The sequence below is a fragment of the Polyodon spathula genome, chromosome 11 (genome assembly GCF_017654505.1).
Source record: "Polyodon spathula isolate WHYD16114869_AA chromosome 11, ASM1765450v1, whole genome shotgun sequence".
Lineage (NCBI taxonomy): Eukaryota > Metazoa > Chordata > Actinopteri > Acipenseriformes > Polyodontidae > Polyodon > Polyodon spathula.
In genome coordinates, this window is record NC_054544.1 from 7353870 (window position 1) to 7375374 (window position 21505).

Below are 21505 nucleotides of genomic sequence, written 5' to 3' on the forward strand. Positions count from 1 at the left end.
AGTCTGGAAAGAGTTACAAAGCCAATTCTAATGCTCTGGGGCTCCACCAAACCAGTCAGAACCAAATTGTCCAAATGGAGAACGTTTGGGACATTAGTGAATCTTCCCAGGAGTGGCTGTCCTGCCAAAATCTCTTAAAGATCATCCAGGAAGTCACACAGAGACCTAGAACAACCTCGGCTAAGGTCAGTGTTCATGACTCCACCATCAGAAAGACACTGGGCAAAAATGGGTTTCATGGCACAGTAGCAAGGCGGAAACCACTGCCCACTAAGAACATGAATGCTCGTCTCAAGTTTGCCAAAAAGCTCTTGGATGATTCTCAAGAGTTCTGGAACAATGTTCTATAGACAGATGAGTCAAAAGCTGAACTTTTTTGGCCAACATGGGCCCTGTTATGTCTGGCAAAAACCAAACACTGCATTCCACTGTAAGAACCTCATACCAACAGTCAAGCATGATGGTGGTAGTGTCATGATTTGGGGATGATTTGCTGCATCAGGACCTGGACGACTTGCCATCATTGAAGGAACCATGAATTCTGCTCTGTATCACAGAATTCTATGGAGAATGTCAGGCCATCCGTCTGCGAGCTCAAGCTGAAGCGCAGCTGGGTCATGCAGCACGACAATGATCCAAAACACACAAGCAAGTCTACATCAGAATGGTTGAAGAACAAGAAATTTTAAGTTTTGGAATGGCCTAAACAAGAAATTTAAAGTTCTGGAATGGCCAGGTCAAAGTACAGATCTAAACCCCATTGAGATGTTGTGGCAGGACCTGAAACAAGCAGTTTATGCTTGAAAACCCAAAAATGTCATTGAATTGAAGCAGTTCTGCATGAAGGAGTGGGCCAAAATTCCTCCACGGCACAGTGAGAGACTGATCAATAACTACAGGAAGCGTTTGGTTGCAGTTATTGCTGCTAAAAGGTGGCATAACCAGTTACTGAGTCTAAGGGGGAGATTACTTTTTCACACAGGGGCATTGGGGGTTGCATAACCTTTTATAAATAAATGAAATATGTATTAAAATGTTGTGTTATTTGTTCACTCAGGGTCCCTTTTATCTAATATTAGATTTTGTTTGAAGATCTGATAGCATTCAGTGTCAAAAATATGCAAAAATGCAGAAAATCAGACAGGGGTAAATACTTTTTCACGGTACTGTATGTGTCCATAGAAAGGGTAACACAAAAATGGGTCACTACTTTGTTTCTTAATGTGTTTTCACTTACTCCGTCTATGTATGTCAGTAAAGTTGCTAAAACTAATATAAAACCACAATCCAAACCAACTCAAGTTATTATTCTTTACGTAACAGCATAGATCTGTAATACAGTGTGTTTATAAAGTGCTTTTTTATCTACACAATATGTGTTTACTTTCTGGCATTTGGTATGAAATATATTCTTCTATATGTTATCAGATTATGAAGTAGGGAGGTAAAGACTACATAAATATCACTATCTTTGTTATACTAGAATGATAAAGTATATCCCAAACTGATCATAAAAAGTAGAATCTGCACTCACCTGAAGGCTGGACGACACCATTGATGTTGCTGCTGTGAACTCTGTTGTCCTTAGACACGCTGAGTCCTGGACCTGGGGCACTGACTACAGCTGATGCAGCAAAATGGGCACTTGCTGAATCCAGAGTTTTTGACATGCAGTCTGAAGTGCCAGATACCTACAAAAACACAAAACAAGCAGTTAAAATAGTAGAAGTGGGTTACACAATGTAATATCAAACACTCAAACTTGCTTAATCTTGGTGAAAAGGGTAACCGTTTCAAATTGCCAAATGTTTGTAAAATATGGAAATAATTTAGGGAAGAACATTGAAGACTACATTTAAATTCCCTTTGATATATTGTTGATTAAAGAATTGAGTTTATGCTACAAATCCACAGAAAATAGTTGATTTGTCAATGAAACCCAAGTCAGAACAATTGAACAGAAAAGCGAATACCATTTAACTACACAACAGTCAGTTATAACACTACACATTTCAAATGGCTTGGGATTTCAGTTTAGCAGTTCATACTGTTTATGAAAAGTTATAAATTAGCATAATGCAAAAAAGTTGGCATAAATCACAAATTAATTTCCATATAAACATCACCCTTCTAATTTCATTTTTCATATTTCTTCTGGATAGGCTCAGGAACAGCAGCAATTTCACTATCATTTGTGAATAATGGTACTCTTTTACAGATTCAATATGTGCCGTTTATCCCTTACAAAATGCACAATAACCGGATAACAGTAGAAATCTAAACATTACCTGCGAGTTTGGATGTGCTGGGCGTGTGGAATGCTGGGATTGCTGTTTCTGTTGGAGTTGTGCCAGCTGCTGTTGCTGCATCTGAACCAGCTGCTGTTGATGTGTCTGAAACTGCTCTTCTGTAATGCCACCTATAACTGTACAGCAACAGAGTCAGACCACAACTGCAAACCAAAAGTATTTAGCATTGTAGGAAAACATTCTTCCAATCAGGTAACAACATTACATCCTTTGGGAAATCGGCTTCTCTTTCCTTAAATTAAAACAGCCTGAAATGGTTCAATATTTAATAGGACATGAAACTGTTTATTACTGCTGCACTTTGTAGAAATTCTATTTTAGAACCTTGAAGCATACCCATTCATTTGCAGAAACACTAAATTATTTAAAACTAACAATGTGAAAATACAAACAATACATAAATAAAAAATGCAAAGAGTGAGAAGTTAACTTTAAAATACACCATCAATAGAATAAAGAATGCACAACTTCAGACAAGGATCCCAGATGGCTCAAAATTAGACATAAGATGTGGAAGGAGGCAGCAGAGAAACTTTCCAAATCTATAGATTACAGCCACAGTCTGCAAGTTTTGCAAATCTCTGAATGCTTTTCAGGGGAAATTTAACATTAGTTTCCTCTTAAACTTAAACATGGACATTAAGACTATACACAGCAAAAACTACCATTTACCTTCTATGAAAGTATGACTGCTACTCAATACTGGTTTTAACATAAAACTAGATGTCTTACTAGTAGACTGCACTTCTTGTAAACTGTAGATGGGTCTTGTAAAATTGTAAACGTTTCTTTGCACAACTGTCTGCATCTTTCTGTTGGTAGGGTGGTAAGTGAGGACCAGAGGGATTCTATCATCTGTGTGCTGTTTATTGTTATTATATAACACATTTTTTCTATTTATACTTGAAATGCGAGATTTAGTTTTAGTGAAAAACGCATGCATTTCCTTGCTTTTGGTGAAGAAATCTTGATCAGTGTGTACATTTTTTAAAAACCTTTTCTTTCACATGCCTTCAATTTTGTACACTGCAGTTAAAAAAAAAAAAAAAAAAAAAAAAAAAAAAAATGGGAACACCTGGGTAAATGAGGGACACCAAGTATACTTAAAGCAAGGGATGTGGCTCATGCGTTAACTAAGCAAATAACATCCCAGCATGCTTAGGGTCATGTATAAAAATGCTGGACAGGCCTGATTGCCTATAATTACGGCTAGCATGGCTGCAAGAGAAGACGAGGGATGATTCTTGGGGCACGTTTGGCAGGAGCTTCAGTGACTTATGTATGATTTATTGCCCTATTTGTTGAAATACCATCAGAGAAGGCACTCAATTTCTACATCATGTTGTAGAGTATATATCAATCTATCATATTTTTGTCAATAGCAATTTTGAATAGTTGTATAGCTCTGGCAGTTTTCAAACCTGTCGCATCGCCTCTGTCACTTCTGGTGTGTATGGTCATGTCACTGCGAAAGTATCTTGTCGCCCAATGAAAAAAAAATCGCATCACAACTGGTGCGACTGCCTTAAAAGGATACCCTGACAATATACAGTTTACTGCATTTAATCTGAAATACAGTAAGGTGAGTGATAAAACTGATTCCATTTAGAGTAAATGCTGGAAGTTTTCTAAACAATTCAGTATAAATACATGTAAAACTATAACGATAAACCAACAAATAAGAATACAGAAATAGGTAAACAACGGTTTTTAGGCTCGGCTGTTTTGTCCTGCATACGTAGCACCAGAACCACCAGTCTATCTGAAAGCCAGCCACAAGTCCGGGATATAAAATTGTTTACTTTGATACTTACCCGAAATTCCATTCCTGCTAGAGTTCAACAGTGCAACAGACGCTCTGGTTACTTGTCTGTTATTCACAGTCTGTCCCAATTTACTAGAATTACAACCATCTCCACTGTCCCGAATTTGTGTAGACTGTGGCTGAAAACACCGCAACCGGCACATTTTAATATTGCTTAAAACTTCCTTAAGTGACATTGCATTCCCAGAATGTGTTCTGGAAGCATTGGTCCATGTGGAACAGTCTGAGGTTGAACTACTGGGAATGGAGTTAAACATTTCAGGGTCCAACTGCTTAAGAATGTGGTCTTGATCAGACGATGCTCGGTCCAAAATTACCCTGCAAGGTAGGAAAAGCATCATTTAATATACATGTATATACCAAAAATGTGCTAAACAGACTCCAGTCATTTACATCCTTAAAATGGTGCCTTAGAGTTTTACATTTATTTACAGTCAGAAATAAACACACAAGTACAGACAGTTTTATAACCTTGATAAAAAAAAAAAAAAAAAAAAAACAGCAATTCTAATCCAACTAGAAAACTTGTTCCAGAGATATGAAGAAGTCAGAGAAGGCCAAATAGATGGTACACTTTAAACATTACTGATCAGAAAACCACAACTAAATTTCCATACCTGCCTCCTCGTCCAACGCGCCGCCTCGCAAACCCTATACATCTCCTGGGAATTGAGAGGGCTGTGAGGCAGTGCCTGTATTTTAACTCTTCTAACCCTGCAAGTTCAGGGTACTCCCAGGGGAAACTGTTAGCTTGGTCCAAACGAGGCTGCAAATGTAGTGCAACAAATTATTTATTTATGAGAGATCAAGAAAACCAACGTATTTATAAGGAATTTACAGCAAATAGCAAAACGATTTTGTATGAACAAGATAACTAATTTTACACAAGACCATGGATAGCTCAAATACATACATACATATATCTAGCTGCTGAACTTTTAATCAGGTCCCCAGACTTCTACCCAACTGCAGTTTTATAAAAAGGGACCAGCAATAAGACCAGAGCTTTCTACTGATAATGATTTACACTTACAGCATGGTATTGGCACACAGCTTTCCTTCTGAAAGCAAAAGAACCATCTGGGTCATTTTCTTCTTCTGGCTCTGATGTAGGTGATAAAGCCTGAGGGGAAAAAAAAAGAAATGTAAACTAGCATTAAAAATACTGACGTTTCATTAATCTTGTTGGACATTAGTTTCGAGAGACAATAGGGTTATAATTGTTGATAACTGCATAAACAACATTAGCGGTTATTTGAATGAAATGTTTATCTGCTAATACCAGTCAGTAAAGCCCAAAATGGTTCCGTGTCGCCTCGCCGCCGAAAACCCCCCCCCCCCCCCTCCCCCCCAAGGATATCCTACCTGTAGACATTCCTCATCATCTGAGCTATGGAAGTCATACTGTTTTAAGTCACTCTTATTAATCGCAGGTAGTGGCTCAGTGTGAGGCTGTTGGTATGAAATGTCCAGTTTAGTTTTCTTCAGGTATTTCTTCTTTGGTCTGACAAAATCATGACCGTCCTCCTTAACTGAGATGTGGTGGGGATGCTGTTACATTAAGAATTTAACAAAATTAAAAACATTTGTTTCATAAGCACAAGTTTCTGCTATAAAATGTGTCAAGACCCTGACATGGTTTCTCGAATATGGAAGAAACCCCTAAAAAAAAACAACATCTGGCATATCCATAGATAATGGCTATAGTTGAAAAACAAAACTTGATATTGCTGAAATCTTACTGTTTAAATTTTTTACTGCTAATAAAAAATGCTGTTGTGATACGGGAACAGAAATAAATACAACATATTGTATGAATTCAGTTATTTTTACCTTAATTTTAAATTCTAGAACTTTGTGGTGCTTTCCGTTATGAAGAGATATAGGAGTGCTGTAGATAGATTTCTCTGGTCGAGGAATCTTCACCTCATTCAGAATTTCACCACCAAAGTCACCCAACTGATATCTACACAAGAAGCAAAAATTCAAATTGAGAGATTTTTTCATGGCTTTTTGCAACTATGAAATATTAAAACAGTGTTTAAGTCAATTTACCTTTTCTCCACAACCTCCAATGTAAGATGAAGCAATTCCCGTTTAGACTTTTCTCGTCTTTTTATCATTTCTAGAATGGTTACTGTCCTACTGAACTCCCGCCTTAATTTTAACATCTTCTCATAAGAAGCTTCATCATTTTTCCGATTCTAGAAGAGAAAATAAACAAATTGCAAAAATGTATATAAAAAAAATTACGTATATAAAAAAAAGTCACTAACTCAGAACAGCCAGTTTGTTATAAAAAAAAATATTTATGAAAATGAAAGAAAACTAGAATGCAATATTTTTTTAAAAGGGTTTAAGATAGTTGATTATATGCTTAATTGAATCTTGAACTCTGGGGCAAAATCAGGTTTGCAAACTTTCAGTATTAATTCTGACAGAAGGATTTGTTCTTACACATAACAGAAAACAAGTATGTCAGTATCACACCCAGCTAATGGTAAGGGAATTTTACTAAATGATCAAATGTGAACACACTATCCCAAAGTGTGTGGTCTGTATCATTTATATGGCCAGAGGTTAAAGCACAGTGGCAGTAAAACAGGTCATTTTTACTGAACAAAAACATTAAAGGAACTTAATTTGGAAAGAGGATAACGTCAAGGCTACAAACACATTTTGCATGCAGTATAATCTTGCAAATTCCAAGCCAGTATACGAAGCTCTGACAGTAAATATTAACTCAGACTTGGTGATGTGGCACTACAATTGCCTTTTTAAAAAGACTGTTTAACTTTCTCTAGCTTTTACAAAGCAAAACAATTAGTATGTTGCAAAAGTTTAATTACTTATTTGCAGCACAAGTTAACAGTGCCAGGGATCATTAAAATAAGGCATCTTCTCTTAACCAGAAGGACATATCAATAAAAAAATAATTGATTGATTCTACAAATATTTAAGGAGCAGTTTAAAAACAGGATCCTTACTTTTCTTGTCTGCATCTTCTCTGTTCTCCTTCGAAAGGCCACATAGGGGTCACTGTTGGTCGATCCATCTCTCTTCTCCTGTTTAATTTGGGGAATGAGAGAGGGCCCTCTGCAGTTCTTTCTTTTTCTCACCCAGTAGTCATATACAGACTTCAGAAGATAATCATCCTCATTTAGTAGCAGTTTTGCTTCTTGAATAGTTACAAGCTAGGAAATAATTACATAAATGAGGAAATATTATAATAGGTTCAATTAAATAATAGCAGTTATATTAAATTAATAGTACACGTTTCAGCTTATAATACCTGGTTTGAACTGGCTTTCTCCAGCCTGTCTATCATTGTTTCAAACTGAACTGGTTTAATTTCCATCTTCCTGTTTAGCCTGTTGAGTAATGTCTCATCTTCAGAGTCCATATCATAATCTGGTTGCTCATTATCGAGACTGAATGCTGCAAGGAAAGTGTGTAAAAAATAAATGGATTTTTGTACTACCATATGACCTTAACCCTACCACGGACCAGGTCCGATATTACAATTTTCCCTTTCCAGTCCGACAAAAAGACTTCAAGCACAGGTCTTTAGTCGTTTTTTTCTCAGGAAAATGCAGAGAAAAACTTTCAATGGCTGAGTGAGATCGATAGTTGCCAAGAAAAAAAAGGGGAGTATCTGAGAAATACACATAGGCCCTGCACCAGAGTTAACACAGACACAAACAAAGATGATAGTTGTTGCTGCACCTAGCGCGCAAAGAATATCACGGACATTTGCAGAGCTTTTTCAGATGTTATAGTAATAAAATAATGACTTTGATTGCATTATTGAGGAATTGGTGATAAAACGAGTGATCAGGAGAGGATTTACCAGTATGCACGACTAATAAGAGGTATGTGAAAAATGCAAGGGGTGGGGCTTGGCTGGAGATGCAGTACTAATGTCCTTTTGTTATGAAGTGCCTTTTAAATCTGTTTTAAACAGCGTGTGTGAAAATAAATTGAACCTGACGCACCTAACAAGCGCTGAATAAATGGACCGCTAAGGGTTAAAGGAGAAAAAACTAAATGCTGATATCCAGCACTGCATCATTTCTACATATTCAAGTCAATAATCGTGCAATTAAATTATTAAAAGCTAAACATCTAACCACAGGAACACATACATACACAGGGATGGAAATAAGACTCCCTTTGCATAGCAGTTTGATCCACTCCTGGTTTAGCTTGTGACCTATACATTGTGGCTAATCAAAGCTCGTTGTAAAACCTGGAATGGGTGAAACTGCTATGCAAAGGGAGTCTTATTTCCATCCCTGTGTTTGTATGTTTCACTCCCTGAAACACTGAATTAATCAACAGAAATTAAAGCCAACAGAATTAATAATAAACTACACAGATTTTATTTACTAAAAGTATTAGTTAAAAAACAAAGTGTTAACCTTAATAGACAAATCATTTAATTATTCAGTCTACATGCAATACAACATTCCAAAGAAAGTTTATAAATTTAAAAAGAGCAAAATCCGTCCATACAAATTACTTCGTGAAACACAGGTAAAATGTGGACGATTAAATAGATATTTTCATCCTTTATGGATTGCCATCATCAGCAATAGCCATAAAAATGGTAGAACTTCAATAATTTTTTTTTTTTTTTTTTTGTTCAGTAATATACAAGAAAGGTGAAGTTCAAATGGGATTGTCTGCAAAACCAAGAATGAAAAAGAAATACATCCAAAGGAGACTTACGCTGAATATGAATGTACTGTTTAGGGACTTTAAACTCTCCTTTGTAGAGGCGATCGTAGTAGGTGATGTTACTCTCTGCCTCTGGAACTGGGATAACCATGCTTTCTTTCTTCTCCCTGAAAACCTGCTGTGCTGAAATGGCTCGTTGTAAATGGTGTTCCTAAGAAATGCAAGAATCAAATTTTCATTTCAGGAGAAGGAATAAATAAGTATTTGATGCCTTTGAATAGGACAAAGAACTAAAATAGCCCATACATATACCTGTCTCAGTGGTATTAATTAATTCTCAATACAAACACTGTTACATAGAATGTAGAAATAAGACAGGACTAAGAGATTGATTGATTTTAAACGCATTTCATTCTTGATATTTGGTAGACATCAGTTTTGGAAACTTTCTGTAGTAATAACTCAATTTAAGAAACAATATAAGTTGCACCGAACACAACAAACAATGCATCACTGATGAAATCATTCAAAATTTTGACACCTGCCCCCAAAACACACACACAAAGTTGCTGTGCACAACCAACAATGACTTATACCACAGTTTATCACCTTAAGGAATTACTGATAACTGTATTTTGCCCATTGGCTGTAAAAGTACCAAGCTTTATGCCTGTAACTTAAAGTTGCAAAATGCAGCAAGATAATTTGCAGTGAACAACACTGAACACAAATTAATCATGTTATGCAGCAGCAGATACAAATTTCTACGTAGTTCCAGAATAACTGGATAAGTGGTTCTCCAGATAAGCAAAAATGTAAGTTCTACATAGGACAGATGTACAGACAGACACCCCAGTATATCCCCAGGATCTGATATTGTCAATATCTTATGCTAAATAACATTGATACCTTGTTTCATAAAAGATAGGACTAGTGAGTCTCAAAATATAACTATGTACACCAGCCTCTGCTATATGCCCTTCGCTGGTATTTCATTCCCAGCAGGGAATAAATCGCCAGGGATGGAAGGAGGGTATTTTCGCACTAAATGTAACGCTTAGTATAAAGCACTTTTTTTTTTTTTTTACCCAGTAAAGTTAAACTGAAGCTTCAGTATAGACGCGCTGTTGTGGCACTGTGTACTGCGTGTCCAAAAAAAAGTAAACAAAAAATGATGCAACACGAAGCGCTGGTGTGCCAGGCCCTTTAAGGTGCTAAAAAGGCATGGTGCAAACATAGATATACAGTATAAAAATGTAGGCATTAATGAATGGGTTATTTATTTACATTGTTTATTGTTATTTGTATTTATTTTAATCAAGCAACAATTAAATATTAAAACAAATGAAAAAATATAACAATGTAGAAATCGATTTAATGCTTACAGAAAAAGCAAAAGAAACTCTGAAAAACGTAAAAACAGTGTTTGAATTCGCAGTTCTCACAAGCGCATTTTTTAAAATGTATTTATTTATTTATTCATGCATGCACTCAGTATTTAATGAGAAATGGCGACATGGGAAAGTATATAGTCAGACTCTTGGAAGACTAAAAATAAATGTAAGGGCTGGTTGGTTCTATGAATATTTTTTGAAACTTAATGTGTCTTGCTTTTTTTTTTGTATAAAATGCAAAGAAAACAAATGGAATACATGAAAAAATAGAAAACAAATTACATCTTATGGCTTACCTTTTCTGTATTCAAATTCACTACCAATTAATGCTGCTGCTTATCTTTAATTTAGAAATTGCAAATGTATATATATTTGTGTGTGTTTGTGGAATATCTAAAAGTAACATTTCATTAACGCTAGAACCGCCTTTTACAATACATGTTTATATTTTGAATATAACCTACAATATTGTTTATATATATATATATATATATATATATATATATATATATATATATATATATATATATATATATACATACACACATATATATACACACCTTCGTTTTGTACAAGGTAGGAGAGATTTCACCTTGAAACTAGTCAGTGCTTCGGCAGTAACATTTCGATCAGAAAACTGCGGGCTGCAGCAGCTCAAATTAGATTCTGTGCTGCGAGCGACGCGCAAGATAAATCGCATTACTATCATTTTAGATTTAAAAAGTACTTTTGTTTTTACAGTTTTGTATGTGCACATACCTGTTTACACACTAGTTTCTTTTGAAATGTTAATTGTATTAGTTTTTCATTTTTTAAAGTAGAGGTTTATATGTGGCAAGTTAAAATAAACCCTTTCATGTTTAATTGTTCATTTAAATACAGTGTTTCGGCTATGCAGATGTTTGATATGACGTGCTTGAATAAAACTTCTGAGTTGTATCCAATAGTTTGCCTTTAACTTTAATATTGGTGGTGGTTAAAATGTACTGGCGGCTGTAGGTATGAGTATAACCGCAGCGGTTCTAGTATTGAAGTAGTCCATAAATGTACAGTGTAGGGATGGGAATTTTAAACGTTTAAAACGTATAAACTCTAACGTGGTAAAATGTTTAATGTGCTAGATGTATAACAGGTCACGTAACAAATGTCACCAAACTATTTTTTTTTATGAATTCATTTGAGTAATTTATCATCAGTAGTCCATCGCGCATGAGACTGTTCTAGTGCCACAGTAAGGGCGGATATTATAAAAGGGAAAGGGTTTGGCAATTGCCTTCAAGTAGCTTTTCCAATTGGTGCAACAAAGATTGACACTGGGGCGGGTTTTATTCTCTGTCGATCTGGCGCTTCATTGGTGCACTGTGCGTTTATGCCTGTAGTAGGCGTGGTATGTTATCAATTCCACGGCGGGATTAAATAACATTAATGACCAGTGTTTTTTTTCTAAGTTGGTTCTATACTTAAAATGGCATTTCTAAACAAAGGATGCCACATTTGGAAGTATTTTGAGGAACTGGACGAGAAAACCGTGGTATGTAAATAATTATGCCAAACAAAATTGTAGTACCACAAAAAAACAAGTTCAATGCTTAACAGTTTGAAATGAAAACATTCAGAATTATTGTGGATGGAGTTACTGATGGCAATAAAAAGCAACCATCCATAACAACATTTGTTATAGATTTGGCCAAACATTGGGTGTGATCACATTATCCCCCATGAGGACAGTGCGTCTGAATTGTGAATGCAAGTTTTGAAATCGATGTAAGATTATCCCAACACTGTGCCGACCCACGAAAAAATAACAGAGAGGCTGGAAAAACTTAAAGAAAATCTTGCTGCAGCTGTTCATACAAAACTTTTAAATGGGAGAAAAAGCTGCAATTACCACAGACTCATGGACCCCATTCCCCAATCTTCCTATAGGTGGAAGGCTTTTTTCACTTTAAATTGTTCTGTAAGCTTTTGGACAGAATGGATGTTTATGTTTAGTATGATTTTTATTTGTATGTTGGAACTATTGCACTAAAGTAAAGGACCCCTGAGACACAGTTCAAACAGGTTGGCCAGGCATCTCTCTCAATTTTAAGTACAACTCACTTTCGTGTTGTACAGTGGGTGATGTTCATCTCAATTTATTTATTTATTTAAACCAAATAATTTGGGGCAAAAAAAATTGTTCAATATGTATAGTGTATAAAGTTACATCATCACTAGGAACTTTAATTACAACCATAAATGCAAACATTTCAATATATACTTTGATGTGTAGGTGTTTTTTGATGTTAAAACATTATTTGCTTAGGAAATACTAACCAGGGCTGTCAGTATCAGAATGTAATATAAAGAGTGTGTATGTATGCAGATATAGTTTAAACACTGACGCTGCAAAGAGTTTAAATGTTCATAAAAACTTACCAAAAGCACATCCCTAGTACAGTGTGTGCATGTGTTTGTCTTTTGTACAGCCTTTCTAATGGAGATGAAGTGATAATAAGTCAGAAAAACAGATCTTGACTGCTGAAACCTCATGAGCCACCAGCACGATTCCTGCACCGGTTTTTACATCTATTTTTATTATTGTGAGAACGTAATTGACCCTGCTCTTAAAGTCAAGCTGCTGTTTCACGATGCATTCGCGTGACATCATTCATCAGTCATGACTGTAGAGTCGATTTTCAAGTGCATGTAAACCAAACCATTTTTTTGTTTTTGTTAGTGAAATATAAATCTCTGTTTCATTGGTGTCTGGTTCTGTCTTACCACTTTTTTCTGTGTGTAATTATTGCAAAACCAAACACTGTTTGCTTAAATATGTGGACTTTACTTACTTTGAGATTTACTGTGTGCTAACACAAGTTTGTAGTTTTAAAATTCTAATATAAATACATTATTTTGTAATTACTTTTCATAGACACAAGTAACGTTGATTTACTTTTTAAATCTCAACCCCTAAAATAAATAATCCTGTATTAAGGCACATATTTAGGCCCAGGATATACAGGACTTAGACCCCTGCAAAACCCTGTAATTTGTTTTCGGTGGGGGGCATTGTCACTTGCACCCGGGGCGGACAAACTCCATACCCCACTGCCTTCTACTTGGGATTTCTAATCTCCTACTTTAAATGAAAATGAAAATGCTGACTCACAAAGGAAAGACTAGACATTTTAAATACTTGTAATATCACGGCTCTGAATGCCAGTATTGCCTATTTAAACTTGTGAAAGCCATTGAAACACTCAAATGCACAACTTATATGCTAAAATATTTTCCCCACAGTTAAGCCTTCTGTAAACTGTACCTATAAGAAACATTGTGTATCGATGAATCGTGATACATTCTTTTCACGATATATCGTATCATAACTGAGGTATGTATTGTTTGTATCATGATAAAAGACCAAAAGCATATTGTAGTTCATAAAGTGGTTCTTGAATGTTGCGTGTTTTATAGTTGGTCTAACTACATACTCTCCCTAACTCATCTGATTGTTGTCTTTAAACAAATTTGTCCTTCAATTAATTAAATGATAATTTGATCTAATTATACATTATAGAACTAAATAAACCTAAATCCCAAATTAAAATACATATTTCATTTGTTTTTATCTATAACTATTCCTGAAACTATCATGATAGATACAAATCTAATTAATCCAATAGGTACAAATCGAAGTTCTGCAATTCAGTAAACAAGAATTCTCCAGCACATAAATCTGATGAAAAACATTATACTGTAGTGCTTTTTTCAATCATTTCAAATATTTAAGAGAGCCCTTTAGTACATAGAATATAACATGTACAGGCTAATTTTGCCGATATGTTTGGAGAAATAACTTCTAAAAAACAAATGTTTTAAAATACGGTCTAACAAAATCGTTTCACACTTGGTCTAAATATGGATACACTTATCTTGTAGCATGTCAGATTTTCCCACCTAAACATTTTCTTCACAGTCCAATCTCAGTGATGCTGGGCGTTTCCTTCTTTATAAAAAAGCCTATCATTATGTGTCTGTATGTTGCAAAAAGGCATTGACCAATCCGTACAAAACTAGGCGGGATTTCAGATGAAAGAGGAATTTCATTGATACATTTCTTCTTTTCACAACATGCTTACAACTACAGACACACATGTTTCTGTTGAACATGCTCCCTCAACAGCATGGAAATATTCACATTTTTTAATACTTAAGCTAATATAGACTACATACCTTAACATGCTAAATGTATCGTACAGCCTCCATATTAGCAACCTGGACTAACTAGTAACCGGCTTTGCTTTACATAAACTTTACTTTCATGACACACACTGCTGTTTCCCAGTGCACAAACACCAAGACATCCGTCGGTTTTCAACCGAACAGGCATTATAAAAATGTAAGTGAAATTTGAAAGCCATGTCACTATCGAGGAAAGAGACTGGCTGTTTTAAAATTGTTAATATTATTTCCTATTATATTTGTTTTACAGTTTAGAGACAGTAGATAAATATTTCTAAAAACTGCACATGATGATAAATGGCGGAAATCTCTGCACAAACCATGTTTTTAAAATCAACGTACGTAGATCTTCTAACGCGATTTAAGATTACATTGATTTTGAGCAACTTACTTGCGCAAATTACGTTACGTAAGGACAAAGGCAGGGGGGAAACAAGCCAGGCCTAAAAGGCGCTTAGCGAAACTACCCATCCATCCACAGATGCAAATACGCAAAGCTCATACGTCACATATGCATAAAAAAAACAACCTACTCCAAAACACTTGCGTAAGGGTATGGTGTTCAATGACGGCCTCGCGATCCGTGTCCTGCGAACTTTACGTACTTATTATGCGGCCTGTGCTTAGTTAAACCAGAGCCTACGTCCTAAAGTTTACGTAAGGCGATCCAGAATACCAACACTCCGCTGTACTCCCTCAATAATAACACATAAACATTATAAATATTTATATGATCATACCGATTCCTCTTCTTTTTCCATCCCCGTCGGCATCTGCGGCACTGCCCGGTTGATAGAGACGCAGTCAGTGAGGTCCGGGAGGTCTTTGCTGCGGTAGATAGGGAGAGGTTTGGCGGCGTCTAGCGCCCGCGCTCGGAACGAGAGTTTACTCATTGTCTCCGATCACAACAACACAAAATGTGAAGGAAACATGTATCCTCCGAAATTCACTCAAAAACTCGGTTGAAAACCAATAGGGACCCGGTTCGTTCCACCACTGGGGGACTCATGGGCTCACTTTGGCTCTGAATCCTGTATGGGAAGCCGTTTTCAGATGAGTTTTATTGTATTTAAAGCCTCTTTTTGCTCGGTAGATCCGCTCCCTGCGCCATTGCAAACATGGCGGACATTACCACACAGCGGCAAAGCGATCCCGACAGCCAGCGCGAGACACCCGGAGAACATGGGCCGTGGCGGTGCGCGCGCAGCTCATACATAGAACATGCAACGCAAAAACCCACACATGATTATACACAACAAGTGTATGCATGGTCCAGCTCAGTACCGGGCTGTATCAGACCATAAATGAGTAGAAGTTCGGAGCTGGCGTGCCTGGTTATCACAGTTGAACTTTTGTTTGCCATTTCAAACCGTATACACACAGTGTCCAGGTAAGCCCCAGGTGGCATCTGTGCAGTTTTAGAATATGATCGAGAAGAGGGGATAAGGGGATAGGGTCACTTTGAAATATTGGGACTTAATGTCTTTTTATAAATGTTTCTGTGATTATTCAACATCACCAAAAATGCTACCATTCTGTACAGGGTCTTGGTCAAGTTGGTGTTAGTGATCATAATGTGACCCAGATATGGATGAGAAACCAGTGCTTAATATTACAGTAAAAAAAAAAAAGCCTGTCATCATAAGATATTACACCCATTCAATTACTATGAAATCACGTTCATACAATACAGAATGGTCTGTTATTACCAATTGAACAACTGAAAAAGTAATTGATACTTTATAAGTTAAGTTTGTTGGCTACTTTGTGGTACTGTACTACTGTGGGAAAGATACTTTGCCACAGAACAATGACAGTTGACTGCACAATAATTGATATATTTTTGATATACACATACAATTTTTCTTATACTATTGGATCTCGATTCTTGGATATCACTACTTACTCGAATGTATGAATATATAACAGCACTTTCTCTGAAACAGCAGGACAGGTTACCAGGTGAGCTGTTCGTATAACAGATTTCTTAAAATTGAGGTTCGGATGCTGAAGGTGTTACTGTATGTGGACTTGGAGGTGGTTTTAAATACTGTGGTTGCCACAGCATACATAATTAATTAATAGTGAAATGTGTGTTCCGAGAGACAAATATGCAATTCAGAGTTGGAACGAGACCTCTGCAGAGTAAAGCAGGTAATTCACAAGACAATAATTCAGCCCTTGAACAGCCTACAGGTGTGGTCTCATTGTGCAGTAGTTAAGGTGCAGGATATATGTAGTATTTAAGAAGTGCATTTTTTAATGTCAAATAGTTTTAACCTGAAACCCACTTTTAAAACCAATTTTGAATAATTTAACAAGGTTTGTTATTTTCAAAACACTCTCTGAGCTTAGTGATAGTTAACAAACATGACTAAATAATAATAATAATAATAATAATAATAATAATAATAAAAGCATTAATAACTGAAGTGTGAGTTTCATAGTGCCTGGTGAAGCAGCATAGTGTTTGTCTTAGTAATTAAACATGTTTTCAGCAGACACTGTTAATCTGCCCATCAATATGGTAATTGTTGCCCTCCTGAGACCTTTGCTTGTGATTAAGAGAAGGCTATGCATATGAATCCAGGACGGAGGGTCACGGTATGTCACATTTGCATTTAGATGTATCGATTTGGACCATTCTCTAGTGCAGTTTTGAGTGAGTCACTGTGACACATCCTAGAGCATCCCCTTGGGGAAGGGGCTTCTTCTTGCCAGAATGAACCAACAGAAATCTTACATTACCTCTCGAGTCAGCAGCGTGATACATGCTGGAATGTCCAACATTTCTGTTTGATTGATTAAAAGAGAGGGATTGAGAAATTGGTGAACATAAATAAGATGATTAACGTAGACAGAATGTGCTTTCAGTTGATGAAATGTAATACTCTATCTTAAATGCAAAAGCTTACTTAGGCTTCACAAACATTTAATATATGGGCCACATAATAATGCAGTTATTAATTTCTAAAAGTTAAGTATATCTGTTAATGTTACAACCTGTACAGGAGCCTCTGCTTTGGAAACATTAGCAGTTTCTTGTTCAGTTTAAAAAAAGCAAAGGTGCCAAATAGTCAAAATTCCAAATGTGTTCAATCAACAGATCTTTCATTCTTGTGTTTCAACAGGAATCCAAATGGATGTAAAAAAAAAATAAAAAATAGAATCCAAGCAGGATCCTACAAAAATATTATAATTAGCTTAAATGTTTATCAGATATATTTTATGCACAGATGTTAAAGACAGTATTTGTAAAACAAAATAATTAGTCAACCATGGCTTAAAACGAAAAATGAGAAAATATGTAGCTAAATGATTTCTTCTTGTAAAATAAAACCTTTTTATGACATTAATCAAAGAAAGTGCTGTACAACTATTTGTATTTTGTACAGATTGATAAATGTTACACAACATAGTAGGCATCAAGGAACATCTAACAAATACATACAACATCACTGGGATGTTGAAGTCCCCCATCATTATGGTGTACCCTTCCATTTAAGCATCTCTAGTGTTGTTGTATAAAAGTATACTGTTGTTGGTATACATGTCTGGAAGTCTGAAACACACTCCCTGAGTCAGTATTTTTGTTTTTTTGTCAGTAACCTTGACCCAGATGGATTCAGAGGTTTTGCATCCATTGTGTTTACCTTTATTTTGTCTAATATACTGAGCCTCCCATCACTATCTTCTGCCTTGTCTATCCTTCCTAAACAACCTAAACCTATTAACTATAACTTTTTACAAACCTGACAGAGAAGTGGACTGTAAACCAGCACTGGGTAAACTAGCTTGGTAGACCAGATACCAGTAACTGATTGGACTGTTTTATACTATCCCAGAGCTAAGAGAAGTGTGTTGCACAGCAGAAGCTATATTGATCATATGAATATACAACCCGCAGGCTACAACAAGGACAGCATGAGAGATTTAATCCTGTAGGTGGTGCCTTTGCCCATAGGGAGCACTACCAACCCATCTCATGGTCAGGAGGACTGTTTGAAATGTGTGTGTTGATCCATCCGTTGTCTGCCAATAAGTGTTCTGGTTGGGCAATATGCTGCTCCTGGATCAATATGGTGGTAGAAGCAGATCGTCATCATTCTTCGTCTCTTTTCTTTCTTTTCCTCTCATCTTCTATTCTCTTCGTTCGTCTTCGTCGTATCATTCTTCTTTCGTCATCTTCTACCATCTTTTTCTTCCTCAATCTTCATCCTCTAATCTTTTCTTGTATTCTTCGTCTAAGCGTTTCATCTTCTTTCTCTTATCCTAATCTCCTCCTTCTCCGATCTAATCTCTCCTTTTCGGTCTTCATCTTCTATTCTAACTTCTTCATCTAATCATCTTCTTTCCATAGCTCGTCTATCTCGTCCGCTTACTTCTTCGATCTTTCGATCTCTCTTCGAATCTTTTCTCTCTTCTCTAGGCCGCCCCCCGCGTCGGGATCTCTTCGTCTTTTCTTTCTTTTTTCTTTTCGTCCTTTCCGTTCCTTCTAAAATCTTTCTTTTCTCTCTTCTCCTTATCTTTTCGTCTCGGCTGTTCTTCTCATCTCGTGTTCAATTCGTCTCTCATCTTCTGCTCTTCTTCGTCATATTCTAATAAATCTTCATAATCTGTTTTTATTTTCTCTTTTCGTCTTCGTCGTCTGCTTCTTTCAATCATCTTCGTTCTCTTCCTTTCTGTTTCGTCTATCTAGCTTTGTTTCTGGTCCTCTCTTTCCTCTCTCTTTCGACTTACACACTCTCTCTTATTTTTCTCTTATCTCTTCATTCCTTCGTTATCGCTCTCTATCTTGCTTCATTCCGTTCTTTCTCTTCTTCTTCTTTTGATTCGTCGTCTCTATTTCGCTAATCTAATTTATTTATAGATTAACAGCTCCTTTATTACCATTTTGAAATGCCATTCTAAAGTGTCCTACTTTATAATGACCATGTGTAGATTGGTGCCTGCATGTTACACACTTCTGTAATCCATGTGGGCAAGACAAAAATTAATCCTTTGGTACAGTAAAGATTCTTGTCCTAGTATTTCTTTTCTTGTTTGTAATTATTGCAGTTGCATAGTTATGGTATTTCTTGCATTCCAAGATAGGCTGCAAGTCTACCATATCTGAAGATATATTACTGGTTTATATGAAAACTACTAACCTATCAAATAAAACAAGTATTATTCATTTTGCAATTGAAATGCTATACTAAATGCTATGCTAAATGTCGGAATAGTTTTCCAACAAATGTCTGAAGACTTGAATATGGAATTAATAACTAATAACATCAGGGACAGGAAGAGGAGTGTGTTCTGTGCATTATGAGAGGAATATTCTTAGATGTTGTAAATAAAAGTAGAACTGCAGAACACAACCCAAGCGTATTTAGAAATCCTGCTTACACTAAGTCTGGTTGAGTTCTTGTTGGGCTAGAGAGTAAAGATGGCTAGTGCATGGCATTGCTCTTCAGTGACAACTACTGGTCAAGCGGGGGGGGGGGGGGGGGGGGGGAGACTTTGTAGACTGGGCCTCGAACATTACTGCTTGCAAGTTTGCTATGTGAAAAACGACAACAATGGGCACAGGGGTTGCCCATAGATCTTCAGACCTGATTGGTAAGGATGCTGTAGCAGTGAGGTGACATTCAAATTGTCCATTTCAAGTTCAGTAGAAAATGTGTTACATAATGTATTAAAAAGAGAATATCATGAAACAAACATGGAACACTGGTAAACACTTAAAACTGTAGAAAAAAATACAGCTTATTAATAAGAACTTCTTTGGCTAGAGTATTGTTCCTTTTAAATGAATAAATATCACATTGAATGAATATAAATCTGCTAGAGAATGTCACAGAACAACACAATGTGTGAAATAGGGTGGGTGGGAAGATCGAGATAAAGAATACATGTTATTTTTTTTGAAGATCATGTTAACCACTATCCATGAAGTATTAGATTGGTTACAGGCGACAGAATTTGCTTCAGCAATGGAAAGTAGAGAACTGTACATGAGTTTATCGGCTACAACAGAAACATTGATATTTCAAAGTGTACTTTATGAATCTAAATTATTTTCAAAACAGACAACCTGAAACAATCAAACATATATTGTACTTGTACACCACAAATACACGCAATGCTATGCTTTGTCTCTTTAATGCAATCCTCACTGTTTGTTATTAACTTTGAACAGTACAAAGCGGTTATTTAATGTACTGGTATAAATGAGGAAGAACACTGACAGAACAGGTAGTGGGGGCTGGATTTGGAATAATTCAATGCTGTTTTTATTCTAGCCTTAGGTATTTTTGACATACACATTTGTTTTCAGCATACAACTTCCTTATTTGATATTTGAGATGGCCTTTCTTGTGTGCCCTAGAAATTATTTTTAAAGTGTTCCTATCAAACAAAGAAATGCAATGTGTATGTTTGGAGAAACTTCACATTTAAGGAATGCACTTTTAGTTTAACTACGTGTAAGTGTATCATGATCCAAGCCTGCTACTGTGTGGGTTTTTCAATAGAATACAGCAGTATAAACCATCAACAAAAATACAGAGCTTGCTGTAGATTACACATTCACAAAATGTCACAAATATTGTGCCTCCCATCCCATTAGGTTTTTTTTTTTTTTTAAATAATCTCTTGTATAAACTGGCTTGTGTGAAATTATTTTGGGAACAACAATCCAAAATTCTTCAACAGTACTTTGTAACAAATTCTGAAAACAAAATAGATTCCAGCTCCCAAATTTTCAGAGGGCAAAATGTAAGCACTTACAAAATGCATGTGATGCTTCTAGGGGTGTAGACATTACATTTCTAATGTCAATTCAGTTGGGTTATTATCATAACCCTGTTTCCCTGAAATAGGAATGTTAACCATTACAAAATGGGTGTTTCCATTAAGACACCCGAACTGAAAAGTTTAATTTTCAGTTTAGGTGTCTTAAAGGGAAACACCCATTTTGTATGGTTAATATTACCTACTTGAAAGGGAAATGGTATATTGTCATGAGTTGTGATTGGCAGATGACCTTTAAGTTGCTATCAACATATGTAATATGCACTGGTTAGATC

At 36.1% G+C, this 21505-nt stretch overlaps 1 protein-coding gene across 1 annotated transcript in view; it reads right to left on the reverse strand.

Annotated features, from left to right (window-relative positions):
• The window catches only part of LOC121323009 (enhancer of polycomb homolog 2-like), a 16513-nt gene extending 940 nt beyond the window's left edge, over positions 1-15573 (reverse strand). The window contains exons 1-12 of the mRNA XM_041263718.1: positions 15173-15573; positions 8866-9025; positions 7427-7572; positions 7122-7328; positions 6190-6338; positions 5968-6100; positions 5500-5685; positions 5168-5257; positions 4752-4900; positions 4124-4452; positions 2289-2425; positions 1535-1691 (exon numbers count right to left, since the gene is read on the reverse strand). Coding sequence (XP_041119652.1) covers positions 1535-1691; positions 2289-2425; positions 4124-4452; positions 4752-4900; positions 5168-5257; positions 5500-5685; positions 5968-6100; positions 6190-6338; positions 7122-7328; positions 7427-7572; positions 8866-9025; positions 15173-15325 — 1996 coding nt within the window. The 5' untranslated portion in view covers positions 15326-15573. The remainder of the gene's footprint in view (positions 1-1534; positions 1692-2288; positions 2426-4123; positions 4453-4751; positions 4901-5167; positions 5258-5499; positions 5686-5967; positions 6101-6189; positions 6339-7121; positions 7329-7426; positions 7573-8865; positions 9026-15172) is intronic.
• Between the last annotated feature and the right edge of the window lie 5932 nt (positions 15574-21505).